The sequence below is a fragment of the Silene latifolia genome, chromosome 3 (assembly GCF_048544455.1).
Source record: "Silene latifolia isolate original U9 population chromosome 3, ASM4854445v1, whole genome shotgun sequence".
Lineage (NCBI taxonomy): Eukaryota > Viridiplantae > Streptophyta > Magnoliopsida > Caryophyllales > Caryophyllaceae > Silene > Silene latifolia.
Genome location: NC_133528.1, coordinates 1,353,955 through 1,367,868, shown reverse-complemented (window position 1 = coordinate 1,367,868; position 13,914 = coordinate 1,353,955). Strand labels below are relative to the sequence as shown.

General features: G+C 39.4%; 1 protein-coding gene and 1 long non-coding RNA gene across 2 annotated transcripts; both read left to right on the top strand.

Moving 5' to 3' along the window:
• The first annotated feature begins 324 nt into the window (after positions 1–324).
• On the top strand, positions 325–4,380 carry LOC141646632 (uncharacterized). Its single transcript, XR_012545586.1, has 3 exons — positions 325–2,355; positions 3,623–3,727; positions 4,054–4,380. It is a non-coding gene; the product is annotated as an uncharacterized LOC141646632 (long non-coding RNA).
• Positions 4,381–10,697: 6,317 nt separating this feature from the next.
• Positions 10,698–13,364, top strand: LOC141646643 (putative E3 ubiquitin-protein ligase RHC1A). Its single transcript, XM_074454532.1, has 2 exons — positions 10,698–10,876; positions 11,956–13,364. The coding sequence occupies exon 2, from the start codon at positions 12,088–12,090 to the stop codon at positions 13,093–13,095; it is 1,008 nt and encodes a 335-aa protein (XP_074310633.1). The 5' UTR covers positions 10,698–10,876; positions 11,956–12,087; the 3' UTR covers positions 13,096–13,364.
• The last annotated feature ends 550 nt before the right edge of the window (positions 13,365–13,914 follow it).

Sequence of the window (13,914 nt, the reverse complement as noted above, 5' to 3'; positions counted from 1 at the left end):
CTTCATCATTTTAAATCAAAAAGCTGAAAACTTGGCGGAAAATAACCGTATCTAACAATCTCACACCTTGTCTTGTCCGACACTTGAAGCTTGAGTCTGAGTAACATAGCACCATTTTGCTTTAAACCAATTCCCCTGTTTTTTTTTTTTTTTTTTTTTAAGGCTGAGATAGTTATGTTGTCGTTCTTTTGCATCCTTCTAAGGGTGTTCTATATCTCTATGGCTTTGTCTTGGTGCACTTTCCCTGGTCAAGCTGCTGGAGTGAGGTTTACAAGCCAACCGATTTCTGCTTCATCTGCTCCTGCTGAGGAAAAAGAGGTTTGTTTTTCGGAGCTGCTCTTTTAGCCCGTCATTGGTCGAGCATTTGTTATTTAGTGAAGTGTTCTGCTAGTCGCTATGTCAGGTATGATTACCTGGCTACTGTCATGCTTATACTGTCATTAGAGATTCGGACGACATACATTCTTGCAGTAAGATATGCAGCTAAATTGGTTCCCGTCGGTTTTGGCATCAAGAAGTTGCAAATCAATTGCTTCAAATTAAGATGAGGCAAACCCAATGAATTTAGAGAGGGAGAGAGAAATTACTTTTTCCCCCAAATCAAAACCCCCAATTCTAAACCTAATCTGATCCACCACATCCAACCACCACTCCACATTCGTGCTCCTCAGCCGCCAGTCGTCCGCCGGAGATGAGGCGGCTTCTTTGCTCATCTCCGGCGGATTGATTCCCCTACCCTCGTTTCCTCCATTACCTGTCAGTTGTTCACCTTGGTGCGCGAAGTGCGATTCATCCTTGTCTCACCTTGTTTGTCGATTTTGTGGCTCATGCTCTTTCTTAGATGCACCACCACCTTCAGCTTTTGGCATCAACCCTGTTCTTCTTCTTCAATCAGCCCGTCGGTCTGCCTTTTCCTTCCTCGGACTGATAAGCGCACCCTCGACCTGTTTGTTTGTTGTTGTCGCTGTCACCGCCGGGCTTGATGGCTCGTTCAGGGTTTGTTTGACGTGATCATCAGCAAACACGCACTTTTATTAATTTTGGTCTAATCTTTCTGGAGGTCCACCTGATGCTGAAGGCGATTAGGAATTAAACGACATTCTTGGATCGATTGCAGTATTTGGTGAATGGAATTCGTTCCCTGTGATAGTGTTTGGTGCGAGCGGCATCGGGCAGGGTTGGTGTGAGTGTTTTGTGTGTTACGCGTCTTGCTGGTTCCGTTGGTTTCGGCCCTCCATGGACTGCTGTGTTCAAGGATTGTTTGTGGTGGTTTTTTGTCTTTCCTTTTTTGTCTTATAAGGTGGTGTTCTGGACCGTAAGTTTGGTCTGTTTTATGTCGGATTCCCGTCCCTCCGTACCCTTGTCCTGTCACCGAAAATTGTATGTTCAACCAGGGGTGATCCCCCCATTCCCCCCACCCCTGGTATGGCCGGTCTTTTAAGTGTTCGTTGGTGTGAGTCGATGGGCTCGGCTCGTCTGATGTTCTACAGTTTTAGGTTGCTGTTGTTCTTTGCGGTGATGTTCGGGTCTGATATGGTGTTCCCCCCTTTTCCCCCACCTATCGGCCTTTTTTTGTGTCACTAGTGGTTAGTCTTTGTTGTGTCTTTGATCGGCCTTGTTGAATGTACGGCGGTGGTCCTGGGAGGTGTTGTTAGGTGAAATTGGGTGTCTGTTGTGGGGTTCCGAATCAAGCCTTTTCTCCTTGTTCTGGCCTGTCTATGGTAAGGGGTCTGTGTGCTCGGCCTTGTCTTGGCGGTTGCATCTTTGGTGTTCTTTCGTCTGATGGGAAGGTTGTAATCTAGTGGTTGATGCCTTTAAGTGCCTGTGTTTGCTACGGTTCTATTTGGTTCTCTCTTGTGTGTGCTGGTGGTGTACACTACTAAAAAATGTCGGTAAAGTGACGGGCAATTCTGACGGAAAAAAAACCCCGTCAATTAATAAGGAAAATTGACGGACTTCTGACGGAAAGGATTTCTGACGGAATATCCGTCAAAAAAGTCAACTTTTCTGACGGAATATCCGTCAAATAGGACAATCTTGGTAAAGTAGAAAAAAAGTCCATGTGAAATAAGAGTTTCTGACGGAAATTCTGTCAGAAAAGTTAAAGAGTCAAAAGTTGAGACGGAAGTTCCGTCAGATATCGTAACATAACCTAAAATTAAACCCGGCTCCTTCTCCCTCAGTCATTTACTCATTTCCCAAATCAATAAACCCTAACTCCTTTTTCTCCTTCTTCTGCCTCCCTCTACGACCTCCGGTCTGCTACCGTCTGCCGCCGCCGTCCTGCTGCTGTGTCGCCGCTGCACCACCACCTTGCTTGTCTTTTCTTCATTTTGTTTGTTTTGTTTTGATTAGGTATGTTTTCTAATCTCTTTTTCTTCCTTATTCAATTTACTCTTCAAAATTCATGTATTTGATGGAAGAATAATTTAATATCCTATTTTATTGCTATCTTATACCCCATCTTCTCCCACATGAGGTTGATTGATGAATCATCTGGTTCCTTCCCTCTTGATGAGGTTCATGCTAGTTTCTTACAACTTCTCTTATTTATGTTTGAAGATCCTTGTATGTGTAAAGTGAAGAAAAAATCCATATTTTTCAATTATCAGGTTCCCCCTCTTTCTTTAAACTGAAATTGTGGTAGTCTTACGAGGTTGTTAGATTTTTGTTTTCAATTTAGATAATGGTATCATATCTGGGATTTAGTTTATTGCTTATTTGCTGAAATGGGTATGTTTTATTTGTTCATTTTATAGGGTATGTTGTTATTTCTATATCTCAAAAGATTTAAAAAGATTAGATTTTTGTGAAAAGTGTTAAGAAATGACATATGTGATTTGGTTTATTAATATTTCGTGAAATGAGTATGTTTTAGATCGATTGAATATGGATGATTTCGAGGTGGAAGATGAGGTTTAGCCAGATATACCATGCCCTTATTGCTATGAAGATTTTGATATTGCTTCCTTTTGTGCTCACTTGGAAGACTAAAGACCATATATTTGTCCCCTACATTTTAATGTTTCAACTTTCGCTTACAAGTTGGAGGATTATGAGCTAGGTTGTGGAATAGGATCATATCAGTTCATCCTTAAATGCCCACTTTTAAATGAGCAAGGCGAAAGTAAATGAGTGTCTTTGGATGTAGAAATCAGATGTAGATTTTGTAATTTACCATCATTCGCGGAGGTTTATTGTTTAATCTGCAAGTGTGTAAAACTCCTTATGTTAAGTTTGAGTGAGAGCTTCTTTTTAAGGAAAACTGTAAATCAATGTTTGTCTAATTTGTAAATTGGTGGCATGGATTTAGTTGAGGTTGATCTATTTGTGTGCCTTTATTGTCCGTATTGTATATGTGTTATTACAACTATTAAATTTAGCATGGTTTTCAATGTCTAAGTGTCTTTACTCCTTAAATTTAGCATGTTTTTCAATGTCTAAGTGTCTATTAAATTTAGTATGTTTTTCAGTATCTAAGCTCAGTTTCTTTGATGACATTCTTAGGTCGGATTTTTAAATTGGATTCAGTACTATGTACTTTTGATTTTGTTAATTGTCATCTTCCATCTGCTAGCTTTATCTACAAATGGATTCTTGAGTGAGATTTTTCATTTTTCAGTGGACAGAACAAAGCACTGCAGACCATTTGAGCTTTAACTCTCCAACTGAAGCTAGCCAGTCTTGTGCAAACTTAACAGGAGTTCAATCTTAGCATAAACAATTGGTAAGTTAGCTTGTAATGTTAAAAAATTTCTAATTTGTTGTGGTATGTGATATCCCATTGTAAATTTATAGTCGTATAGGAACTTGTATAGCTACTTCCAGTCCTAATGGCTTATATATGAACATACACTCTACTTCTTACTAGACACTCTACTTCTTACTGTGTAAGACACTCGAGAGTTTAATGAGCTGCTTTCCTTTATTCCATATTACATATCCCCATTGAAATGGAAACAATTAAATATTAATCCATCTACATAGAGGCTGAAAAAACTCGAAATTGCGTATTTGTCTCTAATGTTCTTTTCTAAATTCGGTGTATTGCAGATTATCTTAGGGAGAACTTTGGTACAAATGGTCATCTTTCGTTTTGGCTGCTTTGGTGTAAGCATTCAAGCTACTGTGGTGTAAGCATTGAAGCTACTGATTGAGAAGATCTCTGATATACCTTAGGCAAAGAACTCCAAACTTCAGCCAAAATAGTATTCAAGCTACTATCAACAACATTAGCTTATTATTCTTAAGGCAGTTTATATGAAGTATTGTATGTCATAAATCATGATAAGAGACTGTTACATGGTTGAATACTTGAATACTAAGCTGATTTACTAGTGTATACGAAGTATATATTAGAATGACATGTGTTGGCAGCCTCATAACCTGATTCAGCAGGAGGAAAACATTTTTTTTTTAATTTTTTTTTTTTAAAAAAAAGTCAATTTTTCTGACGGAATTTCCGTCAGAAAGTTGACTTTTCTGACGGAAATTCCGTCATAAATGTTTACTATTTTGACGGAAATTCCGTCAGGAAAGTCAACATTCTGTTGACTTTTTGGCCCATCCTAGATTAGGCCTTTGACGGAAAAGCCGTCACTAATCCGTCAGAAATGAAAAATCCTGACGGAAAAACCGTCAGGAACCCGTTTTTCGTGACGAATCGTAGTGACGTCAATTCCTGACGGAAAAACCGTCAGGAACCCGTGTTTCTGACGGGAAAAGCGCCTTATTGACGGATTATTTCCGTCAGTTTCCCGTGTTTATTTTGTAGTGGTAGTGTGTTTTTGATCGGATTTGGTAAAGGACTCGGGAGGGCCATCTTTCGTTTCCTTTTGGACGGTTTTGTCCGAGACTTGTGGATGGTTATTGCTTTCTTTCGACCACCTTTGGTGAGCCTCTTTGGGTTGGATTCTTTTTGGGGTGAATCGTTGGACTGTGTCGACTTGAGCATGGTGTGGAGTTGGTTGGTCTTGCTGTGGTGGTTTTCTCTTCATGAAAGGACTTTGTTGGAATGTTAGGGGTTTAAATAACCCCCTTGCCCCTACAATTGTAAAGACTAGGGCGCTTCTTTCGAGTACTTATTTTGATTTTTTGTTCTTATCTGAAACAAAATGTAAAGTTGACTTAGTTGATCCTATGTTTCGTGCTTTTGGGTTTTCTAGGAGTTTCGGTGTGGATGCTCATGAAACTAAAGGAGGCCTCTGGTTTGGCTTTAGACCTGATGCCCATTTTGAGTGTATTATAGCATGTCAAAACTTCATTATTATCAAGGTCATGCAATGCAAAGGTCGTTTCTGGTACTTATGTCTTATCTATGGTGAACCGATCACCCATAAACGAGCAGCTGTTTGGAATGAGCTTAGTCAATGGATTCGCTCATTTGATACCCCCTTCCTTCTTATTGGTGACTTTAACCAGGTTGATTATCAGGAAGATAAATGGGGGGGTAGTAAGGGCAGGATTCCGGGAGCTACCTTTTTTAATAAATGGAAGGCTGAGCATTTTCTGATGGATATTCCGTTTAAGGGGCCAAAATTTACTTGGTGTAACAAGAGGGATGATAATAGTGTAGTGTTGGAACGACTTGATAAAGGTTATGGATCATGGGATTGGTATGATTATTTTCCGAACTCTGGTATTACTCATCTTCCTATTCAAGTTTCAGATCATGCGCCTATTATCTTTCAAACAGATTTGATTATTAGTAATGGTAGACGACCTTATCGAATGGAGGCTTGGAACCTGGATTATGAGGAATGTATTCGCTTGGTACATAATGAATGGCCTGACCCAGTCTCAGGCTCGGTTACCGTACGAATGATACGTAAGTTATCTAGAGCTCGGAATTGTATGCGTCTTTGGTCTATTTCCAAGAGGAAAGAGTGGAACAAGAAATGGAGTGATTTTGATGACACTTTGGTAAAAGGGCTGCATGAAATTGAGACAAGGGGAGTGACTCGAACTTTCACTACTGCTTATGCTAGTCAAGTGGAGTATGCTAAGGTCTCGGCTAAATATTGGAAACAGAGGGCCAAGATTAAATGGAACACTGAGGGAGATACATGTTCCAAGTACTTCTTTAATTGGGTTAAGGGAAGGGCAGGTAGGAATTACATTGCTGGGATTAAAATGGATAATGGGGAGTGGAATTTTGACACTGAGGACATTAAGGGATTATTTGTCCAATTCTACTCTAGACTCTTCAAGGAAGGAGCGAATCAAATCACTTTTGAAGAGTACCTCCCTACTGTGAAAAATTTGTTCAGTATTGATAAAGGGTTCCTTTCTCCTGATGATAGAGATGCACTTGGCATTCGTTTCACTCCTAAGGAGGTTCGTACGGCTGTGTTTCAACTTGGCCCGTTAAAATCTCCGGGACCTGACGGTATTCCTGCTATTTTCTTCCATAAGTGTTGGCACTTTATTAAGCATGATGTCATTGGGACTGTCTTGGCTATCCTTAATGGTAATTGTTCACCAGAATACCTGAATAAGACTTTCTTAGTTCTCATCCCTAAATCTGGTACCCCTGAAACGGTTGATAACTTCCGACCGATTAGTCTATGCAACGTTATAATGAAAGTCATTACTAGATGTATCACTAATCGTTTGAAGAAGTTCATGGGAAAATTAGTGGGTGACTTTCAAAATGCTTTTGTTCCTGGGAGGAATATTGGTGATAATATATTAATTACAAATGAAATACTCCAAAAAATTTCTTCATCTAAGAATGGAAGAATGGGTAGGATGGCCTTTAAAGCTGACATGAGCAAAGCTTATGATCGGTTGGACTGGAACTTTATCAGAGGTACGCTGATCCTGATGAGATTCCCTCCTAACTTCATTCAGCTGATTATGAAGTGTATCACGACGGTGTCTTATGAAATACTGGTAAATGGAGTTCCTTCAAGACGTATCCATCCGAGTTGCGGCCTTCGGCAGGGTGATCCTCTCTCCCCGTATATATTTGTTCTGTGTACCGAAATTCTCTCTTTAAACATTCTACGTATGGAGAAGGAGGGTCTTATACAAGGAATTAAGGTGAGCAGAAATAGTATCCCTATCTCCCATATGCTCTTTGCGGATGATTCAATGTTTTTTATTGAAGGTAATTCTACGAGCTGCGTAAGCCTGGACAGAGTTATTAAGGACTATTGTCATGCTTCTGGGCAAGTTATTAATGATAATAAGTCCTCTATGATGTTAAGTTCGTGCTCTAGTCTATCTTTTGCTCGAAAATGTTTGAAGACCTTCAACATATCAGGTGGCACTAATTTGGGCTTTTACTTGGGTATTCCTACTGATGTGGGACTCTCGGGTGGTAACAAAAGTAAAAGCGCTTATCTTCATGGAATTGCATTCTTCTATCGTCGGCTGGTAGACTGGCGTTGATTTCTTCTGTCTTGTCCTCCCTCTCTGTTTACTTTCTATCGGTATTTAAAATACCGGTAAGTGTGACAAAAAGATTAGATGCTATTTTGTCACATTTTTGGTGGGCGGGTCATAAGAAATCACCTTCTATTAGCTGGTGTAGCAGGCTTTTCCTAAGCCAACCCAAAGGGAATGGTGGCCTGGGTATTAGACGCATGAAGGAGTTCAACCAAGCACTTCTAGCAAAGATTGGATGGCGAATGATCACTCACCCAGATTCCATTCTCAGTAAGTCTATTGGTGCTAAATATGGCTTAAAGTGGCGAGATGGTGACCTGCTTTTTAAGGATGGCATGAGTAATTCTTCATGGGGATGGAAAGGTATTGTTTGGGGCCTTCAACTCATCAAACCTCTTTTAGCGTGGAACATCTCTCCACTTTCTAATCTTGGGGTTTGGAATACTAAATGGGTTCATGGAACGGAGCCAAAACCACGATGTGTAAAGCTTCTAATTGATTCTCCCAACTTATGCAATTTGAGAATCAAAGATCTTATTTGTAACAGTAACAGATGGGACCATAGACTCGTGTCTATGTCTTTTGATGAAACCTCAGTGAATGACATTCTTGCTATTCCAATCCGATGCTCTGAAGGCAGCGACAATTTCTATTGGTCGGCTTCGTCGTCTGGGAATTACTCAGTTAAGATTGGATATCACATTGCTCTACAAAATTCCTGGAATACTTCAGCTACCCCGAAAGACCGTTCAAGAGTTCCTGTTGAGTGTATGAGTGTTTTTCAGAAAATCCTATGGAACCTACCAGGGCCAAAAAGCTGGATCATTCTTATGTGGAAACTGCTCACGGAATCGTTGCCCACTGGGGAAGGATTCTTAAGGAGGGGTTTTGATGGCCCATTCTCTTGCGTGCTTTGTGATTCACAAGAAACGAATCTCCCGACCACCTATTTCGAGACTGTTCTTTTGCTAACGAGTTTGGGTGGAAGTCTCCGGGGATTAGGGCACAATCGGGGATAGTTTGAGTCTCCGAACTTGGGTTTGCAATTGGCTCTTTATCCTCTTTAAAGCTAATAATAAACAAGAGGCTTGTCTATCCTTTTTGTGTACCATTTGGACTATTTGGGTGGTAAGGTGCAGAAAGATCTTTGACAACACCGAGTGCTCCCCTATTGGTGCTATCTTATTATATCAAGATTCCCTTAACTTAGCCCTTTCTGTTGAAGATAGGAAACCGGGGGCCATTCCTTACCAAACACCCGAGGAGGAGGACTTGATTAAACTTAGGGATGGAGTGCCATTTCCTTTGATTCAGAGTTCTGTGAGCTGCTCTCGGTATGATATTTATGTGGATGCGGCGTGGTCTAAGAAGTTTGCTGCTGGGTTTGGTGGATGTATCACTTTTGATAATGATGTTGTTTCTGAATTATGTATCAAAGGAGGCGCTGAAAATGCTGAACAAGCGGAAGCTTTGGCAATTAGGGAAGCTTTAAAGTGGGCACTCTCTCGCAACATCCTTCATATTAACATTTTTCCGATTGTCTCTGTGTTCTTGCTCAAGTCTTACGGTTATCTCAGCTCAAACATTGGACCCGGAATACTATTGACGATATAAGCGATCTAGCGACAAACTTCCACTGTATTTCTTTTGCTTATGTTCCTAGAATTTGTAATAAAGCCGCTCATAGGTTAGCTAAGCGTGCTATCAGAATGTAGATCTCGTTAACCCGATTGTCAAAAAAAAAAAAAAAAAAAAAAAAAAAAAAAAGTTGCAAATCATGATGACCATTGTCGATGACCTTGTCTCGGTCGACAATCTCATTGAAGATTACTTGACAGTTGAACCCGCCAATGAGCACATTCAGAGCTGTGTGACATTGTCGCCTTCAACAAGATCTAAGCTGACTCGGAAATTCCTGGTTGTTCAACCTGGTTGGGCAGCTCTATATCGGAATCTTAGTCTTTTGTAGTTTGGGGCGTTCTGTGTATAAAACCGATCTTGGGACCGTTGAGATGGTTTCTTGACATTCTGTTCATCACTGAGATTTTGTTTTAGTTGTGTTTTATCGTGGAGGTACGGTCTGTAGTATGTGAGAGTGTTAGACCAACTTGATCGATATATTTTCTCATTTTTTCGTGTTTTTCATATAATGTGTCTAACGAGCATGTCTAGAAGCTCGACTTGAACGATTATGTTAAGAATTCGGCTCCACTCTAGAAGCTCGAATTGAATGACTGAAGCACGATTAAACCTCAAATTATATGAATCTATTTGACTCCGAGCAAATGTGTATTTATCTACTCGTATCGTTTGCTCTACTCGGAGTGAGACGGTTTCTTAATAAAAATGATGGATAATTAATTATTAATAATCTATGTTTACTTTTTTTCTCTTTGTTTTGTTAATTTATATTCCGCATAAAGCTAGAACCGGGGATACTGACTCGGACGGTCCATGACCCGCTGTGTACCTGATCGACACCCGAACTAAGGATCTAAGCATAATAATAGATTTGACATGAGCCTCATTTTTACGAACACGACAATAAATCAACACATCCTGATTCCTAACCCAATTAACCCGTTTATCAGATCTAGTCAAAGGCAAAAAGCTACTCTGTAATCCGTACTACAAAATATGAATTGACCCGACTCAAACAAGACGACAAGCCGACGACTCGCAAAGCAAGCCACGACCCATGAAAGTCCACATGCTTGATAAGTACAAATGTTGTGCACAAATCACAATACACACGCTGTTTATCTGTCACACCTCTCACTCTCATATGCAAATTCCTCCCCATTATCATCAATTTTATCAAATGAAAAATAAGTTTTTTTTTTTTTTTTCTTTTTTTAAGTACATATTTTACTCATTTCAATAAATCTCGTCTTCCTTATGACACAGATAATATCCGGTTACAAATTTGCAACGGGTCAAGTACTATTTATGTAGGTAGATAAAATAAAACAGAATATTACTCTTAGGCACTCTCATTTTATCTTATCTATTCACATGGATTTTATTTGATCCGGCACAAGGTTGCGATGGATATGATCCGTCACAAATGAGAAACGAGAATTTGTGAAACTAAAAGTTTAAAACTAAACCATTAGTCTCATTGTAAACGGATATATCCGTCTAAAGATGTATACGGGTCAAATATGTCCTAACTCCCATAATAAGACAACTCCACCATCCCACTAGTTGTTTGTCTTATTATAAAAGTGATAGAGGTACATATATTTAACCCGACTATAACTTTAAACGGATAGTGTACGTCTAAAATGTGATTTGTGAAATCTAAATTACAAAACAATATGCTTCTTATCAAATATTCTTCATTTTCTAGGCTTCTCTCCTCTCTCTAGCTCTTATCATTTTTTTCATGTTTTTATTTTATTCTCTTATCTCTCTAACACAAACAAACTCTCACTATATCTCCACCCTTTAGTTCAGTTTCCATGGTTTTCTATTAAAATTGGTATAATCTCTCATCTGGATACTTTTTATTTTGTTAATTTTATCAAAGGGTTGATTGATTTTATTGTAATTCATATAAAGTTTGAATCTTTATGTTTTTGCTGAAATTGTTTACAATTGATTCAAGGGTTGATTCATTTTATTGTAGATTATATAAAGTTTGAATCTTTATGTGATTTTAGCATCGAATTCCTGTTATTGATAATAATTTGATTGATTTTATTGTTGTTCTTATAAAGTTTGAATCTTTGTGTTTATGGCATCTGGGTATTTTTTTTTTTTTGAATTCCTGTAATTGGTAATAATTTGGTTGATTTTATTGTTCTTATAAAGTTTGAATCTTTGTGTTTTAAGCATCTGGGTTTTTTGAATTCCTGAAATTGTTGATAATTTGATTAAATGTTGATTGATTTTATTGTAGTTCATATAAAGTTTGAATCTTTTATGTGTTTTTAGCATCTGGGTTTGTTTAATCCTGTAATTGTTAATAATTTGATTGAAGGGTTGGTTGATTTTGTTTTAGTTCTTATAAAGTTTGAATCCTTATGTTTTTTATCATCTGTTTTTTTTTTTGGGTTGTTGGCATTTTGATGTGCACAATTGCGGTTCTAAAGGATGATTCATGTCAGCGAACCCTAAATCATTTTAGGATAAGGCCCTGTTGTTGTTTTTGGTTATTTTGGGATGTTGTTTGATGTGGGTTTTGTGTTGTGTGGGTGTTGCTATTTGCTGCATGCTAGAAGATGTAATTTTTTTGTCATTGAATTGAAATCTGGATTTTGATTAGTGTTTTTCGGGTTTTCCCCAATTTTAGATCTTACAGTTGTTCAGTGAATTCAAGTTGGCTGGATTTTTTTGCATGATAAATGACCTGTAGAATAGATTTAAGGATTGATGCTGTCATCTAATAATTAACATTTCTCAATTGGGAATTTCATCAAATTTGATTGTATATTGTATGATTGTAATGGAAAACCCGAATTCAATCCCTGATTAATGGAACTTGATCAATTTGGCAGATATTTTTTTGTTATGCTGTGCTACTGCTATTGAAACTGAAACTGTAATTTATGGATGCAGAATGAATTAAGTTGATTTGGATTATCCGACCCCAAATCATTTTGAGATTAAGGCTGTGTTGGTGTAAATTGATTTCGATAATCGTGGTGTGGAGGTTTTGTAATTATTGAAAGGAAAAGGTTAAAGAGGAAAATGATGTCTTCTAATGGTGGGAATACACATTGGTGTTACCAATGTAGGCAACCCATTCGTGCTCGAAGTCGAGGCACTGTATGCCCTATTTGCGACGGAGGGTTTATTCAGGAGTTACAAGAGTTACGCGGAGGTGGAGGTGGAGGTGGAGGTGGCGGTGGCGGTGGCGGTGGTGGTGGTGGTGTTAGTGGTGGGTATGGCTCTTATGGGCATAGAGATGGTCCTGACCAAGTGTTTGGAATAATGGAAGCTTTAGACTCATTGATGCTTAGTAGCAACCCGGAGCATAGGGTTGGGTTAATCGAAGCTTTGGATGCATCTATGGGACAAAGGAGAAGGTATGGTATGGATGATCGGAGTCCTTGGTTGATTTTTCAAGGGCAAGTTCCGGGTAGGATGCCTAGAAATGCCGGGTTTGAGATGTTTTTCAATGGAAACCATCCAGGAATTCGGGGGAACAATGGCGATTTCTTTGTTGGACCTGGCCTGCAAGAGTTGATAGAGCAGCTTATGGTGGAAAGGCAGGGTCCACCACCGGCCCCTCGCGCTGCAATTGACGGAATGCCCACGATCAAGATCACGCGGGCTCGTCTTCAGACAGATTCACACTGCCCCGTGTGTCAAGATCGGTTTGAGCTCGGCTCTGAAGCAAGGCAGATGCCTTGCAACCATATTTACCACCATGATTGCATTGTCCCTTGGTTGACCGAACACAACTCGTGCCCTGTTTGTCGTCAAGAAATGGGCCCTGTCCCATCTACCCGTGGTAGTAACCCAGGTACCGGAATTAGAAGCACTAGTGGTGGTGGTAACTCAAGAGGGAGGGATAGTAGTGATCAGAACCCGGGAAGGAGGAACCCATTCTCGTTCTTGTGGCCCTTTCGCTCATCAAATACCAGTAGTAACCGAGGTTATGTTGAAACAAACCGGAGCAACCCAGCTACAAGCACAACTACTCCTGGCGAGAATCACGAGAGGGACTATTCTGGTTGGCCTTTCGATTACTAGGTCTGTCTTCGTACTTGTATGTATGTGATATCTCAATGTTTGCTTGGATTCTCGTCTTTCATTGCCTGCTATAAATGATCAATTTCGGCATTTTAATTGAACTTGGTAAATATGTTTGTTGGACCAAAATACCGTCTTTTCAGACATAACTTGTTTTTCGAGTGTTTTGGTCCTAGAACTACAGGTTTCGAGTTTTTCTTACTACTAGTGATTGTGTAGATAAACCTTTCAAATCCTTCTCTTGGTTGTTGGATCCTTTCTGCTGTTTACTTCAGTTGGCTTCGTTTCCTGTACCAAAGTATATGTCTATAATCTGGAAAGCGATGCGCTTTGTTTTGCTGTACGCCCCGTGCTTACTGGTTTCAGGATTTTATGGCAACGTCGTAAGTTCCTAAACACAAAACTTTGTTTGGCTCGGAATCTCAGATGTATGGAGCCTTATTCTTAACTGTTGAATATCGTCTCTGAATTATCGCGTCCAGTTTATCAATTATTGTACCAGGTGGTCCAGCTGCTAGTGACCCGTCATAATACATGCCCATCAATATATGCCTTCAGAATAAGAAAGCAATCTTGTGTATTGCCTGTCATTTTCGGGGTGAGTGGTTTTTTTTTTTCTGTTTCTTCCGCAGTGAGAAAGATTACAGAACTCGTACAAATTCTCGGGATATACGATGAGAAAAAATAAAAACTCGACAAACTTTTGTAAGTAGACCGGCTGCGGTTGGTTATCAGAGATTAAACTATGTAGGACAACTGAATGTTTAATCGGTGAACTCGGAGAAAGTGGTCAGATGTACATGTACCCAACCCGTCTCA